The 22,745-nt window shown below is 50.3% G+C and overlaps 1 protein-coding gene across 19 annotated transcripts in view; it reads right to left on the bottom strand.

Annotated features, from left to right (window-relative positions):
* Positions 1–4,860: 4,860 nt before the first annotated feature.
* CELF6 (CUGBP Elav-like family member 6) overlaps positions 4,861–22,745 on the bottom strand; it is a 110,725-nt gene continuing 92,840 nt past the window's right edge. For 10 of the 19 annotated variants that reach the window (XM_077317502.1, XM_077317500.1, XM_077317507.1 and 7 more), the window contains 10 exons: positions 19,999–20,127; positions 17,837–17,916; positions 14,471–14,614; positions 13,784–13,928; positions 12,718–12,867; positions 12,348–12,410; positions 11,501–11,581; positions 10,876–11,019; positions 9,091–9,246; positions 4,861–5,771 (listed from right to left, as the gene is read on the bottom strand). In XM_077317502.1, coding sequence (XP_077173617.1) covers positions 9,119–9,246; positions 10,876–11,019; positions 11,501–11,581; positions 12,348–12,410; positions 12,718–12,867; positions 13,784–13,928; positions 14,471–14,614; positions 17,837–17,916; positions 19,999–20,127 — 1,064 coding nt within the window. In that variant the 3' untranslated portion in view covers positions 4,861–5,771; positions 9,091–9,118. Of the gene's footprint in view, positions 5,772–9,080; positions 9,247–10,875; positions 11,020–11,500; positions 11,582–12,347; positions 12,411–12,717; positions 12,868–13,783; positions 13,929–14,470; positions 14,615–17,836; positions 17,917–19,998; positions 20,128–22,745 lie in introns of all 19 variants that reach the window. The other 9 variants (XM_077317491.1, XM_077317499.1, XM_077317496.1 and 6 more) reach the window with 6 other exon arrangements.

Genomic DNA, 22,745 nt, shown 5'->3' with positions numbered 1-22,745 from the left:
AGAATCAAACCCGCTTCTCCCGAATAGAGTCCACCAGTCTTAACCACAACACAACACTGGCTCGCTCCACGCTATGGGGGGAAGCGACAGGCAGAAATCAAACATGTCTGGACAAACCTTTTGTAATTTAGATGTCTGCAGAAGGACAACAGAAACCGGACACTGTGTTTACAGCAGACTCGTTTGATTCTGCTTTTTGCCTAGATTTAAGGCTGAGAGTGTTTAAAAAACCTGGATCGGCGGCAACCACGTTACGTCCAGCTTCGACCTGGCTTCAGTCACAACTTTTTCAGAATATACCCCTCCCAAGGGGGTGCAACTAGATTTGAGGCTTGCTCCTGTCTCTTTTCTGGGTACAGCAGTGAGATGCAAGCTGCTTCAAGCCAAGGGTCAATCTCTCTTTTGGGGACTCTCCTTCGCCTCAATGAGGAAACCACAGGGAAAACTTACAACAGGTAAACAGCACAGGAGGAAAAAATGAAAGCTCTCCTTTGCAAGCACCGTGACTCCAACCCACGCCCTTCCACACCCCCAGCAGCTGCTAATAACAGAAATTTTAAAAGATAAGAGCCAATCCAGGTTTTCCATCCTCCCCTTTTGGATGTTTCCGGGGTGCTAGGTGCCCAATTACTGCACCCTTCCCACCCTGTTACTACAGTGGCGTTTCTTAAAGCCGGGAAGGATGTTTTGTAGTTCTCTCCTTGGTGTTCCACAGGTGATGGGAGGGACACAGCAGCCCTCTCTCTGCAGTCCCCCTGAAAATTCAGAACGCCTGGGTTTGTTCCCCATGATCGTGGCTGGTTTAAAACATGGCCACCCACTGGGACAAGTGCATGATGCCACATGATGCCTCTTCATTACCCCTGCAGGAATATAAACCAGTGATAGAGCAATGTAATATCAAAGTGACCACTAGAGGGAGTGAAGACACACACAAGCAGGGTTGGCCAAGCTATAGCTCTCCCGAAGATGTCTATGAAACTACAATTCCCAGGAGCCCCTGCCAGCATGTGCTGGCAGAAGCTCCTGGGAATTGTAGTCCCTGGGCATCTGGAGAGCTGCAGTAGGGCCACCCCTGCCTTAAAGCAATAAGGGCACACAAGCAAAAAAATATAAGAGTGCAGAAAAGCCGTAGGTATTGCTATAAAAAAAAAGAAACCCATGTTGAGCTTGGTCTGACTACACTAAATACTGGCCACTGGCAGACCCCGTCCCTCACCTACATTTCAAGTCAGAGATTACAGTACCATCCACATTCCAGCGTCCTCACAAAAACAAGCCTTTTCCAGAAGGAAGCCACAGCCCATTCTGTGGAAGCCCGCAGTGGTGACCAGCCTCTGCCCTTTTAGTAGACGCAGCGAATTCCTGACCCAGGCAAACAAAGATGTGGGACAGGACCCCCAACCAAACTTACAAAGAGGAACAAGTGAGGCTGCCTGCCCTAAATTCTCACCCTCAGGCTCGCTGGCTGGTTTCTTAGTTGAAGGCAACGACACCCCTCCCACGCAAACACAGGAACGTGAAGGTTGTGGGTTGGAGCATCGTGAAACGCAAAGCAGAATTACAACAATTGCCAAGTTCCGCGCATAGCACACTCCCCGTTTTGCTAAACGTGGCAGGCTCTCCCGTTTTCCCAAGACAGCTGGTGGGAAAGCCACTGCGCACCTCTGTAGGCCAACAAACGCCTGACTCATTCACACACCTGCAGCCCCAAAATATTTCCCCCACGCCCTTCTCTGCCCTAACTTTTCCCAAGCTGACAGCCTTCCTGATAAGCCTGTGACCTGAAACGATTTCCCCCAAATCGGTGTCCTCCTTCTCCCCCACCCAATAAGCCTGTGATGTGAAATGGTCATAATCCCCTAGTCCGTGGCCTCCATCCCCCCCCCCTCCCAACCCCCCAATCTGGGTCTCTGTGTCACGTTATTTTTTTTTCCATTTTACTTTTTTTGCATTTTTTTTTTTAGAAAAAAAAGTCACCTTCACAAGGTCACTGAAGTCGATTGTCGTCTTTTTTTTTTTTGTAGGGTTTGTTTTGTTTCAAATGAGGGGCTCTCCGAGGTTCAACGCTAAACTGATCTACAAAAAGCATTCAGTTCTAAACCACTAGGAAATGTAACCGTGAGACACAAAAAAAATTTTTTTAACGGGGGGGGGGAGAGAAAGGGGGGGGGAGGGAAGACGGCCTGGTGGCCAAGCGATCGCATCAGGGAACGTGAGCCATGAAGGAGGGTGAAACATTTTCTGGATCCCCTTCATGCCTCTTTACCACCTTCTATCTGACAGCCCCTCAAAGCCTGATCCCCCCCCCCTTTCCCTACCCCTGATCTCGTCCTCCTCAGATTCATGAAAGTCACATCCGAAGCAGCACGGAATTGCACCAGCGCCAAGAAAGAGAGAAAGCACTTTCATTCAAAGGGCAAACTCTGTGGCCTGAACCGTAGACGTGGGTTGCAGGTTCCTAGAGGGGCTGAAACCTCGAGATCACAGGAAGTGGCAGGAAGGACTGGCCCATTTCAGACTGCAATTCTGGAACATCCACCCCCCCTCCCAATTTAAAAGACCATTAAGAAAGGAGAGGGCAGGAAGGACTGAAGTCTAAACCTCTCCTAATGCCGGCATCTCGCCCTTCAACTAAGACTGAGAATTCTTCCCCTTTTCTTTCCCTTGTACCTGTCAAAACATCCCCCTTCTATGTGTCTGCTCTCGGACAACAAGGTTACGGGTCCAAATCTGGGCTTCTTGGATCAGGCCGAAGGGACGCTACGGATGCCGCTCTTCAGATGCTGTTGCTGCGACAGAGATGGATCTGCATTCAAAGTAAAGAGAGCCTGCACCTTAATTTGGAGCCAGTGAACTTTCCCTCGGAGCAGAGCGGGTTGAGTTTGGCAGAGCACAGTGGGCTGACTTGACATCTGAAGACACGCGGAGTCACAGAGCAGGATCAGCCCTGATTTCTGCCTCGGTATCTTTTGTTTGACTCTTAAATTAAAAAAAAAAAGAACTCAGTGAGTTGTTTGTTTTAATTTTTCACCTCCGGCTCTGCGTGGCACACCTGTTTCTGCTGTTCACTGACCCGACCCATTCCCAACAGGGCTGTTCAAAAGACAGTGCCGGTCACTCAAGGCAAGAGAATCCTACAAGCAAGTCCCAAAGTAAAACCGAGAGAAGAAATCTAGGGGTGAAAGGCCGCTTGGCTCCCAAGAGGCATTTGTTGTTACTGGCCTGCCAAAGGGGATGGAGAGACAATCAGGGCTACAAGGGGGGTCTGGCGGCCGTCTTGGAGGCCAGAGGCTAGGAGAAATAGCCAGTGGATCTTGGGGTCTTACACAGATTCTGCTGTGGGATGGAAGCAGCAGACTCCCCCTCACGTTTTACGCCACCTCTGCCCCTCTCTTCTCCCAAGAGGCTGATTGGTCCACCATCTTCACCTAGGCTCCTGCAGGGAGTGGGAGCAGCGCTTGAACGTCCCGGGAAAGTTTCCGCTGAGTCTGTTTCCGCAGGCCACAGGTGGATAAACGCGATCCAAGGCCCAACGGCAGGAGCCAATCCTACCCTACTTGTTTCCGCCGGCTGCTGCCCAGCTGAGCTGCTCCGTTTCAAGTCCCGATCTGCGCCGGGACTTTGGCACTGTTTCCGTCCTCCTGAGAGACAGCCGACCGACAGTATTGCACCGTATGTGGAAGGGGGAGCCAAGAAAGAGGCACAGCAATGTGCAAAAAAAAAGGGGAGAGTTATTCAGGCACAGCGTTTGGCAGGATTCACCTTCGGGCTTCCGGAGTTTGGCACTAGGAAAGGAATAAAGTCAGTCTTTGTTTGCTCGGCGACTTGCCTTCTGCTGTGTGGCCTTGGCTGCTCTCCCCGGCTAAGATCTCTTCCCCAGGACTGTGGCTTAACTTCAGGTCGTAGCGTCGGCTGACTGCTGCCCAGGACGGAGAACAGACTTGCTAGGGTGCTTCTCATGGTGGCTGAACCACCTTCCTCATTGGCCTTTACATTTGGCTTTGGTTTAGGCTGACTTAAGTAGCGGCTCTTTACCGGGATCAAAGATTCTCCGGAAGCCCCGTCTTGCCGATCCAATAGAAAGCCCTGCTCCTTTTTTCCCATCACACAGAGCTTCCCTTTCGGTTTAATAGCAGAAGGACACCCTTCTAACCCCGGTGTCCTCGGTCGATTGAGAAAGTTCTGCTTAGGGAGGCGCTGCCCATCTTGTGTGTTTTTTTCCATGACAAGACACACGGGAAGGGGGCCAGCGTCCGATCTGTGGCGCCCCCTCTTGGTTCTGATTTTGCCCTTTGGAAGGATGGGAGGAGGTGGAGCTTGACGCTCATCGAAAAAGAGGAGGAGCATCACTTTGGCAACGGGCTCTCGTCGTGGTTCAGGGGACATGGTTTTCTTGCCCTGGCGTGGGTGGTAAAGCCAGGACTGGTCCTGTACGCCAAGGGTTTTAATCCTGTCTCTCTTCCCAGGCTGGTGCAGTTGGCTTTCGGTATCTGTGAGGAGCCGATCGGGGGGGCTGTCATTCCATTCCCCTGCTTTCCCTCCCGTTTCCCGGAAATCGCGTGTCTACCTGGAAATAGGGAGGGAACGACCCACCGCAATGGTCGCCCCAGCTAAAGCAGCCCCTCCCCGCCTCCCGGACTCTCCCCCCCCCCCCCCAAAAGGAATGCAGTGCGGTCACGAGGACACCGGTACTTGCTAGGCTGCAAACAAAGCGAAATCTGATTTTGCTTGAGCTGACGTTCCTCTCGGAACACTTGCGGCTTTGACAAGAAGCTTTTTTTGTTTTGATTTTTTGTTCCCGTTTGTTTCGCGTTTTTAAACCTTTTTTTTTTATTATTTTGAGTTTTCGCGTTGTGGTTCTCTCTCTCTCTCTCTCTCTCTCTCTCTCTCTCTTTTTTTTGTCGTTTTGTTTTTTAAATTAATTAATTTATATATATATATTAAAAAAGCATTAGTCCTTTGGTCCCTAAACACTAAGGAATGATATGATTTTGAAAGAAGTTAATCCAGCCTCCCCCAGCCGGGCGATAAAGGGGGAACCAAACTCCCCGCCCACCCCAGTTCCGTGGGATATAGATATATAGACCTATTTATATATATAATCTTCTGTTAAGTTCAACATCCTCTTAGCATTTTGCGATTTTCTTTCCCGAAAACAGACGTGGGGGAAAAAAATCTCCCTCCCCTTCTCTTTTCCTCTTACCCTTTCATTTCTTTTAAAAACAAAGCATTTCCCAGGTGAAACATATTAAGCCTAGTCCAAATCCACCAGCTTTGGTTTAGATCTGTTGGGCCTCACACTTCTGAAGTCTCTAGTATCGGTCAAGTGCTTCTGAGAGGCTAGGTCCCACCAGCAGGCTTCTGTGCCCGCGACCTTTCCTCTCCCCAAAAATCCAACCCCTCCGTGAGGGATTTTTTTTAAAAAAAGAGGTCTTCCTTCGGCAGCCGCTTCTGGCCTCGGAGATCCAGATCCACAAATATCCTCTTTCCCTTCTGTCCGATATCGTCATGTCGTCGCCCTTCTTAGCTTGCCGTCCGCCTTTAAAGAGACAAAACCCCAACTGATTTTGGAAATTAAGAAGGAGGGGTAAAAAAAAAAAAAGGTACAACCAAACTGGCTCTCTTTCACGAGCATCCTTTGCCTGCTCTTCTCCCTCCTCCTCCTCCTCCTCTTCTTCCATGATATGTTGCAAAGAAAGAGAGTTACAAGTTTGGATACTGCACTCGGGACAAGGGGGATACTCTTCAGACGCCGCACGGCGTCCCATCTGAAAGAGAAGAAGGGAGAGGAGGTCAGAAAGGAGAAAAAGCCTTGGGGGAAGCACGCCGCCCAGAAAGTACGGCATAAAAATATGGTCAAGGGTCAGTGGTTTTAAAATAATAACTCTGTTGGACGAAACCCTGCCAGATTCGAGTTTGGCCATGGCCTCCCTTAGCACATTTATCTGCTGCTTTTCTTCCTGAAGAGACCCAAAGCGCTTTACAAATCTGCCATGCTGCTCAGTCGTTTAGCAAGAGATAGCTGCGGGAGGTTTCTTGGTGACTTTTTGCCAGTCACCCGTTCTCAGCCTAACCTCCCTCACAGGTTGAGTTAGTCTGTCTGCGGTAGTAGAAAAGAGTAAGTGTCCAGCAGCTCCTGAAAGGCTAACAACATTTATGGCAGTATCTGAAGCAGTCAGCAGTGACTCCTAAAAGCTCCTCCCCTGCCACAAATTTTGTTAGTTGAGGCTGAATCCACCCATCTTTGGACGTTGCCCTATTGCTGCATGACAGCAATCCCTTCGAACTGGGCTGGCTCAGTTCTCACAGGAATACCAAGCTGTGAAAAGACTGCTATAGCTCCGGCGTAACAGCCGGAGATGTGTGGATTTAACCACAGATGCAAGAATTCTGTTAAGCCAAAGTCCCCCTCATGATGCCTGCTGAGGCGTTTCCAGGCAACCATGTTCCTCTTCCCCAATCCTGGCCTTCTAACCACCTCACTAATGAAGTACCTCAGAAGGGCCCAGGGGGCATCATTTTTGGGTCTTCAGGAAGCACTTTATTGAAAACAGCTGCTTCCATCACAGGAAGATGCTTGGCATGGAACTTCCCACCATTTCATGACTGGCCTTAGTCTGCAACTGTCGCCATTTTGTGGCCGGCAGCCATTTTGTGCTCGTCTCCGTTCCCTCACGGCAGCCATTTTGTGGTGGCGTCCACTACCTGTGTTCAACATTTGAAAAGCACCCGCCACCTCTGCAAGGTCAGGGATCCCTGTTGGTCAAGAAGGACCCTCGTGTCTTTGGTTTTCCATAACAGGACTGTTTCCTGAAGACTCCCCACCACGGCAAACACAAAGGGAAATATACATCATTGCCACATCACAAACAGAAAGGACAGAGAAGGATAATGGAGGAGAGAAAAAAATGGGGGGTACTGATGCGCTGAGGAACTCCACAACTGAGAAAGACTGACCAACTGGCACTCCAAAATCTATTCCACCACAGGCGCATTGATCATGGTACTGCACAACCATCCGAAGAGAGAGTAGGGGTACGGAACTGATTTCAAAACGAACAAACAAACCGGAAAGTAGAGAGAGAGGGAGAGAAAAGATCCACGCCAAAGTCATGCAACAAGGTTACAACTGGCCACATGGCGTCATCGGAGAGCGCGATGACAACATGGAGAGTCACTTACAGTTGTTGATAATTTGGGAGAGAGTGGTTTTATATATATTTTTTTTGGTTTGGGTCTCCCAAAACAGCTAGAGGGTTGCTAGGCAACTCCCGGGGTCATCTTGGAGCTTATGAGTGGCTTGGATGGGTTAGAGACACAACGTGGAGGGGTCGGAGGGAACAAAATATAAAAGAAAAGATGAATTGGTTGGGTGGTTTTGCGGTTGTGTCACCCCTGCTTTCAGCTTAAAATTCACAAAGACAAGAAAATTCGGCCTCAGGTTGGTCATGAGGCCTGAATTCTGGCACTTGAACACACCAGGGCCTTATATCCCCCCTCAATGATTCAGGTTCTATGCCATGATTTCTTCTCAAGGACTTCCAAGTCAAATGGACTTCCACTCTTCTCCTCAAGAAAGAGCTCAAGACTGTTCTAGGCCTCAATGCCCACACAGGGCAACAGAGAGAATACCGGTGAAATTCAGGCTCTGAATGAACTGTGGCAGCCTCATGAGGAGAACAGGCATCAAACCTTCACCCTCATGCTGTCCGGCCTTCGACTGTAAGAAGCTCAATCTACCATAGAGTTAGTTTTCGCCCCAAAGCCAGAGTGTCACTTTTGGGTGACAGCAAGGCATGGGATAATTTTGACACCCCACTCCCAGAATATGCACACACACACACCCATCCCCTGTCCACAGCTATAAAAGCCCTGGCCACCTAGCGATCAAGGGAGTCAACAGATGAACAGGCTAAGCCTGCTTGTTAGTAATCATACCGCCGACAGTTAATGGGGGTGACATGCTGTGACGCATGATGGGAGGGGGGGTCAGTCTCGCTAAAGGAACAGGAGGGTGTCAGAAAAATAAAACCATAGGGGGGCCACACAGATTTAGGCATGACGTATGAGGGAGCTTGAATGCATGCCGGGGAAATTCAAAGCACATTGGAGAGGCAGGCCAAAAAGCCTTGGAGAAAAGAAATGGAGGTTTTCGTGTGAAATTAAACCTTTTTTTAACACAAGAAATTCCATTCAGTGCTATTAAAATAGTCAAGGCAGGCCCAGTGTTTTAATTTTCAGCCATATTTCACTTGGACATATCTAGAAGAAGAGTTGTTTTTTTATAGCCTGCTTTTCATTACTCGACGGTGTCCCAAAGGGGCTTACAAAAACCCTTCCCTTCCTCTCCCTACAACACACACCCTGTGAGGTATACAAAAGGGCTGAGAGAGCTCTGAGAGAGCAACTCTGAGAGAACTGTGGCTGACCCAAGGTCCTCCAGCTGGCTGCATGTGAAGGAGCGGGGAATCAAACACAGCTCTCCAGATTAGAAGTCATCGCTCTTTAACCGCTACAATGCATGACAGAGCAGGAGGGATGCCAGCCTCCAGGAGAGACCTGGAGATCCCCCAGGAGCCTCCAGGAGGGACCTGGAGATCCCCTAGAATTATAGCTCATCTCCAGAATACAGAGATCAGTTCCCCTGGAGAAAACGGGTGCTTTGGAGGGGGGACTATGTAGCCTTGTGCCTTGCTGAGGTCCCAGTCCCTGTTCCCCAAATCTTCAGGAGTTTCCCAACCAGGGCCTAACAACCCCGCAAGGCAGCCATCTCCCATGGAGCAATCACAGCTACCTTAGAACCTATACACAACTGGAGTCTTGGGGACAAGCCCCCCCCCCCCATATCAGTTGCTCAAAAGGAAAGGCAACCAACAGGTCGTTCCCTGCCAGCTGACTAACTAGCAAAGCAAGGCAGGGAGGAAGCTGTATGCTCCTCTGAGCAATTTGGAGGATAAAAACGGGCTGAGATACCCAGAGGGAAGGCCAGCCCCTCTCTGGTAAGGAACCACGAAAGCAGTGGTTAGCTAGCTGGCAGTGCAAGTGCAGACGGTGTTCTGAAGCTTAATCCACGTTACCTGGTCTTACCTGTTTCCAGGGCCAAGGTGAGCAGGGGTCAATAGGGTCTGTTGGCATCTTTTGGCCGCTTTAGTTGGACCTTTAGCCTCTTCATGCCGATCTGGAAGCCGTTCATGGCCTGAATGGCTGCCTGAGCACTAGCTGGATTGTCAAAACTGACAAAACCTGGGAGAGAGAAGAGGTTGAGGTTGGGGAGTATTCCAATAGCATCCCCAGGCTCCAGAGACGCTGGGAGATCCAGGACCTCCAACGTCCCTTTGCTGAGTTACAGTCTTTTAATGACAGAACAGCTAATAAAACATTCATGTGTACGTGTATGTGAGGAGGGGGAGGCATTTGCTAAACTGTGCTGGAGTGAAATGGTTAAAAACCCTACGTAGGCCATCTCTATGTTAAGGTTATTTTTTTGGGGGGGGGGATCCTCATTTATATATTCCTCACCCCCTGAACAGCTCCAGTCGGCCTGTTAGTACAAGAAATCCAACTTTCCTTCTTCTCCAGGTACTTGCAAATGAATGGCTTTGTGATTTGCCCTAATAACTTCCCCGGAACAGCCCTTGGAGCTAATGGCCCTATAAATTCCGCCTTGTAAAGCTTCCTTTGCCTTCCCTCCCCTGTTCCACTGCATCGCTGCCTGGCATGCATGGTTTCTCAGAAAACAATGGCTTAGCGGGCCCAAGATTCCTTCCGGCACCCCCAAAATGCCATTAATCACAACCAGCCGCCATCCGTGCATTCCAGGTAGTCAAATATCCTCTGAACTGATCTTTTCCCGGCCTCAGTCTTCTGCCTCTCCATCACGGCCCTATCGATTCGACTAAACCGGCGAGTTGCAATTTGTCTTGCTGTTGAGAAATCCAAAGCTAAGTTAGCGTCGAGCTGCTGAACGTTCATTGCCTTGTGAGTCAATGGCGGAACTTCTCCAATGAACTTCCCCTCGTCTTCTGGAGATTCGCACAGAGTGCTGGGAAAACCTCTAATGGTGGATTCCTAGCCCTGCCGTGGGACGAAAGGGCTGGAAGCCAACCGTTTCCAGTTTTCGCCTCCTAGAATCATAGAATCATAGAGTTGGAAGGGGCCATACAGGCCATCTAGTCCAACCCCCTACTCAACGCAGGATCAGCCCTAAGCATCCTAAAGCATCCAAGAAAAGTGTGTATCCAACCTTTGCTTGAAGACTGCCAGTGAGGGGGAGTTCACCACCTCCTTAGGCAGCCTATTCCACTGCTGAACAACTCTGACTGTGAAAAATGTTTTCCTGATCTCTAGCCTATATCGTTGTACTTGAAGTTTAAACCCTGAAACAAGACAGAGGCTTCCAGCTCAAGTAGATCCGTGACTCCCGTCCTAAATAGGGAGTGTGCATTCGTCTGGGCAAAACTTAAAAAAAAAAAAAAACCCTTCGTCTCGAAGTGCCTCCAAAAAGACCCGAATCCTAGTACCAAAACTGAGATTCTGGCAGGACCCCCAGAAGTGGTGACATACCCCAACAGAGAAGTGGGCACAGAAGTAAGGGAGCCAGCCACTCGATCAATCGATCATTTACTGACCCCATTGTGGAGAAAGAGACTAGGCCTGTATCGCAACAGGGGAAGTGGGGCTTCTAGTGATGTCAGCGGCCATCTGAACATTTGGGAAAGGCTGTGTCACCCCTGGGGAAGTGCTCATGTCACTCCAGGATTTCCTGGCACCCTGACTGGGTATCCTTGGATTATACCCTGAAAACCGTATTATCAGTCTTTAAGGTGAGACGCTCGAGGAGAGTTTCTGGAAGACAGCAAAGGAGGTACTTACCAAAGCATTTACTTTGGTTGGTGGCACGGTCAACAAAGACTTTGGCAGAGATGACGTTGCCAAAAGGCAAGAACATCTGCATGAGTTCTGCATCCCCGAACTCTTGGGGCAGGTGATAGATGAAGAGGTTACAGCCTTCAGGGCCTGCGACGGCCCCAGGAAGTGCACAGAAAAGAAAAGGCAGGTTAGCAAAGCGTATAGCAGATTCTTTCCCATAACTTAACATATTACCCTCTGAGCTCTCGTTGTATTCAGCATTGTTCCTTCAGTAGTTCATTAATTTTTTAATTACTATTATTGTATTTAAATGTATTGCCCACCTCTTACCGAGGGCTCGAGGCGGGTTACAATATTTGCCTGAAGCCCTCGTAAAACCCCTTAAAACAGGCATGAGAATCCATTAAATACAATACAAAAGCCCGTAAAGAACCCCCCAAAAATCTACATATTATAAATGGCCTTTAAAAAATCTTAATTCTTCTGCTTGAATCAGCTGTTAGACATCACCTGCAAATTCCAAATGGAGGCAGAGACAAGGGTCAACCCAGGCCTGTATGGAACACCTAACCAGCTATTCCCCCACACACACACACCCCGTCCCACCCGGACTCTTCCTTCCCCTCACCTTCTCTCTGTTGCTGGGGAATGATGGGAGCTTGCTGGTGGAAGGCCTGGCTGATAGGTGCATAGGCGGCTGGATATGCTGCTGGAACACAAAAGCAGAGTGGTCAGGGCAACACGCTACACTCGCTTCCCTCTGAGAGAGAGCCATATGTGAAGTCACAGCGTCTGGAGGTACCCCCAGAGGTCATCTTGTCCAGCCCCCCTATGCTTAATGCAATAACATGAGCATCCAGCCTCTATTGGAATCCTTTCCCCCACTGCAGATTTGCCTTCCTACCAAATAATGCACTGCACGGTTGAGTCCTTCTTACCATTAGAAGAAGAAAAAACATATTTTCTCTACCCGAAGGAGTCTCAAAGAGGCTTACAAACACGCTAAGCCTCTGAGTCCCAGTGAAAGGAGCCAGCATCAAGGGAAGGCATCGGGCCTCCATGCCCTGGTTGTCCCCGCTGTGAGACAGGATGCTGGACTAGGTGGACCTTCGCTGGTCTGATCCAGCAGGCCTCTTCTTAGGTCCTTATGAAGGCCTTGACCTCTGTGACCTCTGATTGGCCCTCCAGAGGAACTGGCTGGCGACTGAGTGTGACCGAATGCCATGCTAGACGAGCTAATGGTCTGATCCAGCAGCCCTATTCTGATGTTCTGGCAAGCACAGCTACGACCCTGAAAGCTCTTCTGCTGTGACGTTGTTTTTGAGCACGCCATGGCAAGATGGAGACAAGGAGAGATGTGGGGGAAAAGCAGGAGAGGCAGAAAAAAAGGGGGGCAATGGGGAGGAGGGGTGGAGATGTTGGAAAGGGGGTATCGCAGGGGTAGGAGGGGGGGGAAGCAAAGCAAAGTTTGAGACCTGCATAGTGCTGCATGCCTGCGTAGGCTTGTTGGAGGGGGTCTGCCACAGTGGGACTTTGAGCTGGGGAGAGAAAAGAAGGGAAGAGAAAAAGTAAGCCAGGAGAACGGGAAGAGAACTCCGATCAGAGCAGCTGTTAGTCAGGGATAGGAGCAGGCAGCAAAGCCCCACCAGATCCCTCCTCGACTTTCTGGAGATGCCGGGGATTGAACCTGGGACCTTCTGCCTGCCAAACAGATTCTCTCCCCAGAGAGCCGACTCACTTCTTCTGTCTCAGCTAACAGTAGAAGACACCCCATCAGTAAGACGATCCCTCCCATACACACACACACAACCACACACACTTCCTTCTTCTTTCCCCAAGGCCTACCTGGGTAGGGATGGATGCCATTGGTGTAGATCGTTTCGGATGCTGGCTGCCCATTGGTCTGCGGGGGGAGAGGACTGAATCCGTTCACCCCAATGGGTGTGGCTATGCTGGGGACAGGTGCTGTGCTGATCCCCGGAGGTGTGCTTGTACCTGCAAGAGAGGAACGCCCATGACAGGGGTGCGTGTGGACGCATCCCTATCAGCCAAGTACAATGCCCTAGAACCCACGCTCCACGACATTCATTTTCTCCAGGGCAACTGAGCTCCGCAGCCTGGAGAGGAGCTGAAATTCCACCTGGAGGCTGGCATCCCTAATTAGAGGGCTCATTTCCAAGTCCTGAACTTCAGCCCCCAAGTGATAATGAGGGACTCGGGAATGTTCAGCGTGGAGAAAAGGAGGTTGAGAGGGGACATGATAGCCCTCTTTAAGTATTTGAAAGGTTGTCACTTGGAGGAGGGCAGGATGCTGTTTCTGTTGGCTGCAGAGGAGAGGACACGCAGTAATGGGTGTAAACTACAAGTACAACGATATAGGCTAGATATCAGGAAAAGAATTTTCACAGTCAGAGTAGTTCAGCAGTGGAATAGGCTGCCTAAGGAGGTGGTGAGCTCCCCCTCACTGGCAGTCTTCAAGCAAAGGTTGGATACACACTTCTCTTGGATGCTTTAGGATGCTTTGGGCTGATCCTGCGTTGAGCAGGGGGTTGGACTAGATGGCCTGTATGGCCCCTTCCAATTCTATGATTCTGTGATTCTATGATTCTGTGATTCTATGATTCTGTGATTCTATGATTCTATGATTCTGTGATTCTGTGATTCTATGATTCTGTGATTCTATGATTCTGTCATTCTATGATTCTGTGATTCTGTGATTCTATGATTCTATGATTCTGTGATTCTATGATTCTGTCATTCTATGATTCTGTGATTCTATGATTCTGTGATTCTGTGATTCTGTGATTCTGTGATTCTATGATTCTATAATGATTCCTGGCCCGAGAACAGAGGACCAACCCCCCCTACGGTCAGAAGCCCTCCGATGTATTTCTGCCGCGGCCCCCCATACCTGATGAGGGCGTCATGGGAGTGGCCACCAGCCCGCTGACGTTAAAGGCCGCCATCTGCTGCATCTGAGCCGCTGCGATGGCCGCCATGGGGTTGAGGCAGGTCCCTTGTGCTGCGGCCATCAGAGCTGCTTGCTGCTGCATTATCTTAAGGAAAGAAAGGCAGACGTGGGGAGAGAGAAGGGAGCGGCAGCGAGGGGGGCCGGAAGGGCGGGGCGGAAGGGCAGGGGAGAGGAGGCGGAGGAAGCGCCAGAGAAGGTGTGGGGGGAGGGAAGGGAGGCAAAGGTGCGTTAGTCTTCTGCTAACCTTCTGGCCTTCCCAAATACCATTGAGTATCTACGGAGTGCGTACTATCGAAGCGGACTGGATGCATGCAACTGTCCATACCGCTAAGAGCGCATTACTCGTGGAGAAACACGCTCTTAGCGGTACGGGCTCATGCAATAGCTACTCTTCTGCATGTTTAAAGCAAACCGGGGGCTATTTTAATTTAATTTTTCAAAAAAGAAAAAACCACATTCCTTCTTGTCTATACCAGCTTTCTCCCCAAAGGGGCTTACGTGGTTCTCTTTCTCTTCTGTTTCATCCTCTGCTCCCCCCAAACATCATGGAAAGCTGAGCCAAAACTCACCCCCACCCAATCCCACTCGGAGGACCCCCCCGGCATCCGAGAAGAGAGCCTCCCCTACCGCTTGTGTGTACGCCCCGTAGGCTCCGAACTGGATCGTCATCGGGTTAAAGATCCCCAGCTGCCCGGCCATCTGATGCATCCGCCGTAGGGTCCTTTCCTTGTCCGTGTCGGCGAATTTCACCACCAGGCTCGAGGACGCTCCCTGGAAGAGCGAGGAGACAGAAAGAGAGGCAGAAACAGAGAGAGTGGGGTAGGCTGCCTCCACGGCTCCCGACGGGCTGCCGAGACCTCAGCAGGAATGATCGAGACGGACGATTGTGCACCAGCGGCAACAGGCATGGTGAGAGGTTGGGAGTAGCGGGCCCGTGGCTTGGTGTCTGAGGATCCGCTTTGCGCATGGGAAGTCCCAGGCTGTTTCCCAAGCACCTCCAGTTGGGTGATGTGGAAGACCACCACCAGACACCCTGGAAAGCGGCTCCTGGTCAGAGTATCGATCAATCAATCAATATTTATTTACGGTCATTCAGACCAAAATTGCCGGTCAGAGTAGACAATACTGACTTGGCCAGCGTCATGGGTCCATTTCACATGCTGGGTGCACCAAAGTGCATTATGTGAATCTATGAAACGGCCTTATGTGAGCTCAGAAGAAGAAGAGTTGGTTTTTATACCCTGCTTTCCGCTACCGTAAGGAATCTCCAAGCGGCTTACAATCTCCTTCTCTTCCTCTCCCCACAACAGACACCCTGTGGCGGAGGTGAAGCTGAGAGTGCTCTGACAGGACTGCTCTGGGAGAACAGTTCTAACAGGACTGTGACTAGCTCCAAGGTCACTCAGCGGGGACGAGCGGGAAATCAAACCCGGTGTTTCCAGATTAGAGGATGCTGCTCTTAAGCACTACGCCAAGCTGGCTCTCCCGTTGGTTCCTCTAACTCAGCAGTGTTTGGAAGAAGCTCTCAAAGGACCCAGGCAAAGAAAGATCCTTCCACAAACATCAACCTGAGACCTTTGCAGAAGACCAAGGCTCAGTCCCTGGAAGGCCAACTTGATGTAGAAATTAGGAGAGCAGACTTCTAATCTGGTGAGCCGGGTTCGATTCTACACTCCCCCACATGCAGCCAGCTGGGTGCTCTTGGGCTCGCCACGGCACTGACCAAGCAGTGATATCAGGGCTCTCCCAGCCTCACCCACCTCACAGGGTGTCTGTTGTGGGGAGAGGAAAGGGAGGGCGAATGTAAGCTGCTTTGAGAGACTTTCGGGGAGAGAAAAGCGGCATATCAGAACCAACTCTTCTTCAACACTACTCTGCTCCGTGTAGCAATCCTAGACTCCCTTGCTGGTCTCCCATCCAAGCGCTGACTGGGCCGACCCTGCTTAGCTTCTGAGATCTGATGACGTCTGGCTGGCTTGGGCCGTCCCACTCGGGACCAAAACACACTGTGCAGTGAGGTCTTTACGTTATCTCCCCTGCCTCCCACGTCAGATTGTAATCTCCTTCGGGCAGGCACCTCCTCTGCCAAGTGCCCTGGAGCCTGGCAGTGCCCATCACCATTTCAAAAACAATTATTTCTGCGCGGGAAAGATCGGGACAGTGGCCGGACGCAGGCAGAGATTTCGTGCCGGGGAAACAGCTCTTGCGGCGCACGTCTCCCGGAGCGTGTCGCCTTCGATTGTCTCAAAGCGACGTGGGCAAGCGGAGAACCTGACAAGGCTCAGCCTGTCCTTTCGGGTGGCAGAGAGCGAGATCGTTACCATTCGCACGTACGGGGCTTCTCCCCGGAGCCGGTGCCCGTCCAGACCGCCACGCCGGGGCAGAGCTCGTCTCTGTCCCCGGCCTCCCTGCCGGGAGCCCTCTCCAATTGATGCTGTCCTCTCCGATAATCCTGGGGCGCTTTCCCCGCTCTCCCTTGCTCTCGCTCAGAACTGTGACCTTCATTGTTAATTAAATGGCAGCTGATTGAATTAGCTCCTCACACCTGCCTCGGGCGCTCGGCGGCTGGTCGGAAGGGAAACCGAGGGGCGGGGTCTCAGTTTAGCGGCAAGTGATTTGGTCCCTGAGATTCTGATCCAATCAAAGGGAGGAGAAATTAGCCGATGATTGGATTAAGGAGAAAAAACTGCCTTGCGAAGAAGGGACCGGTGTGTGTGTGTGGGAGGGAGGGGGGGGAGTGAGAGAGAAACTGTGTTGCGGGGTTGTCCAGTTTCTTTGTGCTGTTTATTGCCCCCTGGAAGCAGAGGAGGAGGAGAAGGAGAAGGAAGAGGAAAGGAAGGAGAAGGAGGAGAAGGAGGAAGAAAGGAAGAGGAAAGGAAGGAGGTAGAGGAGGAAACGAAGGAGAAGAACTAGGTTTTTATATCCCACTTTTTACTACCTCAAGGAGTCCCAAAGCAGCTTACAAACACTTTTCTCTTTCTCTCTCTACAACACCCTGTAAGGTAGGTGGGGGCTGAGAGAGCTCTAAGAGAACTGCTCTGCAGGAGCAGCTCTAAGAGATCTGCTCCGCAAGAACAGCTCTCAGAGAAATGTGACTGCTCCAAAGTCACCCAAGCTGGACGCATGTGGAGAAGCGGCGAATCAAACCTGGCTCAGCAGATTAAAGTCCACCACTATGCTATGCTGGCTCTCTCACTCTCTTTTTTGGGGAGAGTTTGAAAAAAGAACAAAGCTTCAAAAGCTGCGGAGTCACCAGGCATGGCTACCTTCAGTCAGAGAATCAGTTTAAACCAGGAGTAGTCAAACTGCGGCCCTCCAGATGTCCATGGACTACAATTCCCAGAAGCCCCTGCCAGCGAATGCTGGCAGGGGCTTCTGGGAATTGTAGTCCATGGACATCTGGAGGGCCGCAGTTTGACTACCCCTGGTTTAAACGATTGGTGACTCTGACAGAACCCCTGAACTTATTCAAGGGTTAACTGGGGGGTGAGCTGGTTTACATGGGCGTAATTCAGGGTCGACCTGTTCTGCCCATAACAGAGAGTGGCAACTTCAAGCATGAATGCAGGAATGAGACAAGGCCACAACTCACTGGCAGAACTCAAACTTTGCATGCAGGGTTCCATCCCTGACATCCCCTGATACAAAGATATTAGGCACTTTAGGTAGGCCCAGGGAAGTTGCAGGTAGACAGAGTAGGCAAGGCCAAGCTTAGATGGCAAACCACCTGTATTTGTCTGCCAATGCTTGATTGGTCCAGGCTAGCCTGCCCTTGTCCGGTCTAGGAAGCTAAACAGGGTCTGCCCTTCTTAGTACTTGGATGGGAGACCCCAAGGAAGCCCAGGGTTGTCATGCAGAGGCAGGCCATGGCAGATCCCCTGGGAACGTCTCGTGCCTGCAACAGGAGCTGAAATTGGAGTACCCGGGTTCGAACCACAAGGGAAATTGTGCAGACTCTGCCACGCAGGTGTGACCTTTCCATCCGCCACTTACCGGCATTGTTTGGCTGCCGTGGAGGCTGCTGATTGCTGCTTGGGCCTCCGCGTGGCTCCCATATTTCACAAAGGCACATCCTAGAGGGGGAGAGGACGGCAGAGGTCAACGCAGAGGCCTCTCGGAAAACGACTGCGGTGCAGGAGGGCGTTTTCTAGTGGGGCAAATAGAATTGCAGGCAGAAGGAGCTGGCCTTCACCAACGCTGTTAGGTGGGCCTCCTCTGCCTAGCTCATCCCGTTTTATCCCGCCCTTCTTCCAAGACATTATGGCCAGCGTACGTTCATTTCCTTTTTCTGTTTCATCCTCACAACAACCCTGCGAGTAAGGCTGGGCTCAGACAGAAGGATCAGCCAACTTGAGCTACACGGTCAAGGCAGGATTCGATCCCAGGCCTTCCAGAGGCTGTTATCTCCATTGTCTCTTTTGTGTTGTATATCTGAGGGCCAGCTCACAATTCTATCATTTGAACCCGGTAAAATATCCAATTAAACAAACGCAGTTTTTAGAAGCAAAAATGCACATCCATGCACACTGGATAATGCACTTTAAATTCTCTTTCGGGGCACTTTGAAAAATCCACTTGCAAGCGATCACCAAAGTGCCTTGAAATAGGATTGAAAGTGCATTATTCAGGGCATGCAAAAGTGTGAGCACAGCCTGCATGTTTAAAGTGCCAATTTCTTCCACAATGAACAATAAAGCAGAGCATGGCTCATCAAAAACTGGCTCATTTTGCCATTCAGGCAGGCAGCCTGACAGTGAAGAGGCTCAGGGATCGAGCTGGACGGATGACCCCAGGCTAGCCTACCCTATAGGGCTGTTGTGAAGACAGCATGGAATAAAGAACCGTAATTGCAACCATGAGTTCTCTGGAGATAGCTTGAACATGCAAATAGAAAGGACAAACGGACAATGCACATCTGCATGTGTAGTCAGAGGAAGAACCTGCCCTGAAAACTCCAGTTAAGTACCGGAAGGTTGAGCAAAAAAAAAAAAAAAAAATAAAATAACAAATCAGATTGAAAACACCAATAAAAACAAATGCTCGTTTACAGCAAGCTATACAATGTTGCATGTCCAATTTCCCGTGTTAACATCAATACGTACACGGGATATGAACCAATGACTAGATGCATTTCGACTCATGGGATCTTCAGTGGCCAAAAAACAGCACACATACATATATCTTCATACATTATATAATTAAGGCCTGGTAGGTAACATACCAAGGTCGACTCAGCCTTCCATCCTTCCGAGGTTGGTAAAATGAGTACCCAACTTGCTGGAGGGGAAGGCACTGGCAAACCACCCCGTATTGAGTCTGCCATGAAAACGCTAGAAGGCGTCACCCCACGGGTCAGACATGACCCGGTGCTTGCACAGGGGATACCTTTACCTTTACCTTAGGTAACATAAGAGTCCTGAAATCGACAGAAAATATTTTTTGGTCGGAATTTCAGAGATGTTTTTATAGAAACTAAAAATAAACAGCGCTTACTTACATGAAACGCGAGCCTCCAAGCACTAAATATAGCCCTATTCTCGCATGTGGAGCTCACAGCCCGAAGAAGTCCAAGAATTACCATTCTGTTTTCAATGGTGTTTTCAATCTCATTTGTGTGCACCAGATAAGAAATAAACTGCGTTTCATTTTAATTTCTTTTCTGCTCAACCGTCAGGTTCGTAACAATGTAAAATGCAAGACAAAAGACAAAAGTTTTCCATCTTTAGAAAACAGAAGCATATTTCGGGGGGGGGGGGGGAGGAAGCTGTGGGCGGGGAACATAGCAGCTCCTGGGTCATAATTTACCATGGAGACAAATGCGATATCGTCCTTGCAACAGAGGGAAATGGAAAGTTTGAGATGCGATCAACCTAATCAACCACAAAAAAAACAACAACAACACGGCACTTTGTCTGAAAATGATCTTTGGCTTTTGTAGTGATCGAATCGGATTCCCCTGCGTGAACACCCCGGTTTGCGTTTAATCTAACCTGGGCAGTCTTCGAGAAGAGGCCATTTTGGGCAGGACCAAAATAGAGATACCTTTAGTTCCCTTTCCCTCTCCAAACACTACCTCTCCCAGGTTCAAACCTCCAGAAATTTCCCGGCCTGGAGTTGGCAACCCATTCCAGTCCTGCCCCCCCCCAGCCTCTCACCTTTGCTGGCTCCGTCAGGGCCTCGGAGGATGGTGCACTCCTCGATCTGGCCAAAGGGTTCAAAGAGTCTTCGGACGTCATCCTCGCTCTGCTGTTTCCCGAGCATACCCACAAAGAGCTTCCTGTCTTCTAAAGACAAACCACATCTTGTTAGCAGGAGGAAGACGACGGTGAGGGGAGGGGGTGTGGCTCAGAGGCAGAAGGTCCCCGGTTCGATCCCTGGCATCTCCAGTTTAAAAGGATAATGCAGTGAGTGATGGGAAAGACCTTGGCCTGAGACCTTGGCTCAGTGGCAGAGCATCGGCTCAGCAAGCAGAAGGTCATCGGTTCCATCTCCAGGGTCTCCAGCTAAAATATCAGGGTCACAGGTGATGGGAAAGCTCTTGGAGAGCTGCTGCCAGTCCAAGTAGAATAATACTGACTCTGATAGACCCGGGGTTCAATTCAGTAGAAGGCCGTTCCTTATGTGGAATACGCCCACGATAAGCAGGGCAGGAAGGACGTTTGGGGGTTGCTGTGAAGGAGGCATAGGGTCTCCACCTAATTTCACACCTGTGGCATTCCACACTTCGACCACCAAGCCACGTCCATGCTGCCGTCACCCTCCCTGATAGCAAAAAGGCCTCCGAGGCGCCGTGCGGAAACGGGCAGAGGGGCGTCCAAGAGGGAAATGAACCGGGGGGAGAAAGACTGCGCCGGAGCACGTTAACGGGAAAGCCCGTCTTGTGGGACGATGACGGACTACCCGAATGAACCCCATTGTTGTCGGTTCCTGCTCGGGGGACATAAATAACTTAAACACGGGAAGAGTGACGGGAAACAAGGAATGTTTCACCATTATTGCCTGCATCCGTCTTCCGAGGTGCCTGGCGCTTGACCGCGGAAATAAGGAGGCTTGTCACAAACAGAGGAAAGAAGGGGGTGGGAATGGCCTGGTACTACGAAGACCACGTAAGCAGAAATTAGGGGGGAATTAGCAAAGGGATCCAGGCACACAGAATGCCTATTTACACATAAATCGGGTATGGCTGCTGTAGTTGGTAACCCTATTAGGCAACCCTATTAGAACCCGCTCTCCTCTTTCTTCTTTGGAGGCCTAAAGTGGAAACGGATTATTTAGAACTCCGAACAATCCCGGCAGGAAAAACTGCAACAAGAGAACTAATCCTCTTCCCTCCCCAAAGGAAACACAGCTCGAGAGCCCCATGTGGCATCGCGGCACAAGTGGCAGTCGAGGATCTGGGGAACCCAGGTTCGAATCCCGACTGCCGCTGAAGCTCACTGGGTGACCTTGGGCCAGAAGCATTCTCTCTGCCTCACCTACCTCACAGGGCTGTTGTAAGGCTAAAATGGAGGAGAGGAGGCCGATGTTAGTGGCTTTGGGTCTTCACTGGGAACGAGACGGGCTAGAAATAATTTTTTTAAGACCAACAAAAACTCCAGGATTACCAAAGTAGGAAAAAGCTACCTCAGCTCCCCTGATATGTGACTGCCAAAATACCTCTGAGATTTGTGTAATATTTAAAAAAAATGATAGAAAGGTATTCACTGCCAGAGGATGTAGGGATGGCCACAGGAATTAAGAGTTTTCAAAGATAGATTCATGGGGGAATAATTCTGTCAGTGGCTACTAGCCCTGGTGACTGAGGGGAACCTCCACGTTCAGAGGCACTCCACCTCCAAATCCCAGAGCCAGGAAGCAACTTAAGGGGAAGGCCTTGGCTTCCGTGTCCTGCTATTGGCCCTCCAGAGGAACTGGTTGGCCACTGTGTGAGGCAGGAGGCTGGACTGGATGGACCCCTGGTCTGATTGACTTCTTCTGATGTTCTTACGGCTTAACAATTGTAGATTTTTTTTTTTAACGAATGAATTTTGGCTCGGAAATATTGCCCCCCTTCCCTCTTGCCGAACTTCTTCCGGTCACGGATCTCTTAAAGACACAGGTTCCCTTTCCGCTGCAAGCACTGACAGACCTGATGGGTGTGCATTTGTCCTCTAGTGAGCAGATTCCTCCTCCTCCATGCCCAGCTGAGGCAAGCTTTCTCGTTCTTTGCCTGCCTATTGATTTTTAATCCCTCACCAATTACATTCTGTAAGTGGGTAATTTATTTCCCCAATCCCTTTGGGATATCCGGAGCTTCCGCTGGCACCAGCTTGAGAGTCATGTTTAATAACTACAACTCTCTCTCTCTCTCTCTCTTGCAGAATATGCTGTTATTTACCCAGCCCAAGCAACAGAACCCTGGGAATAAAACATCACCGGGTTTTTAAAGTACTGGTCCTTCTGGACCAGGGGTAGTCAAACTGCGGCCCTCCAGATGTCCGTGGACTACAATTCCCAGGAGCCCCTGCTGGCAGGGGCTCCTGGGAATTGTAATCCATGGACATCTGGAGGGCCGCAGTTTGACTACCCCTGGTCTAGACCTACTAGCCATGGTGATTAAAGAGAGCCTCCATGTTCAGAATATCCAGCTGTATGCCTGCGAAAGTTGGACCACAAGGAAGGCCGAGCGTCAAAGAATTGAGGCTTTTGAACTCTGGTGCTGGAGAAGACTCTTGCGAGTCCCTTGGACTGCAAGGTGAACAAACCGTCAGTCCTAGAGGAGATCAGCCCTGACTGCTCCTTAGAAGGCCAAATCCTGAACATGAAACTCAAATACTTTGGCCACCTCATGAGAAGGAAGGACTCCCTGGAGAAGAGCCTAATGCTGGGAGCGACTGAGGGCAAAAGAAGAAGGGGATGACAG

Source organism: Paroedura picta, chromosome 18 (genome assembly GCF_049243985.1).
Source record: "Paroedura picta isolate Pp20150507F chromosome 18, Ppicta_v3.0, whole genome shotgun sequence".
In the NCBI taxonomy this organism is placed as follows: Eukaryota; Metazoa; Chordata; class Lepidosauria; order Squamata; family Gekkonidae; genus Paroedura; species Paroedura picta.
This window is presented reverse-complemented; position numbering and strand designations above follow the sequence as displayed.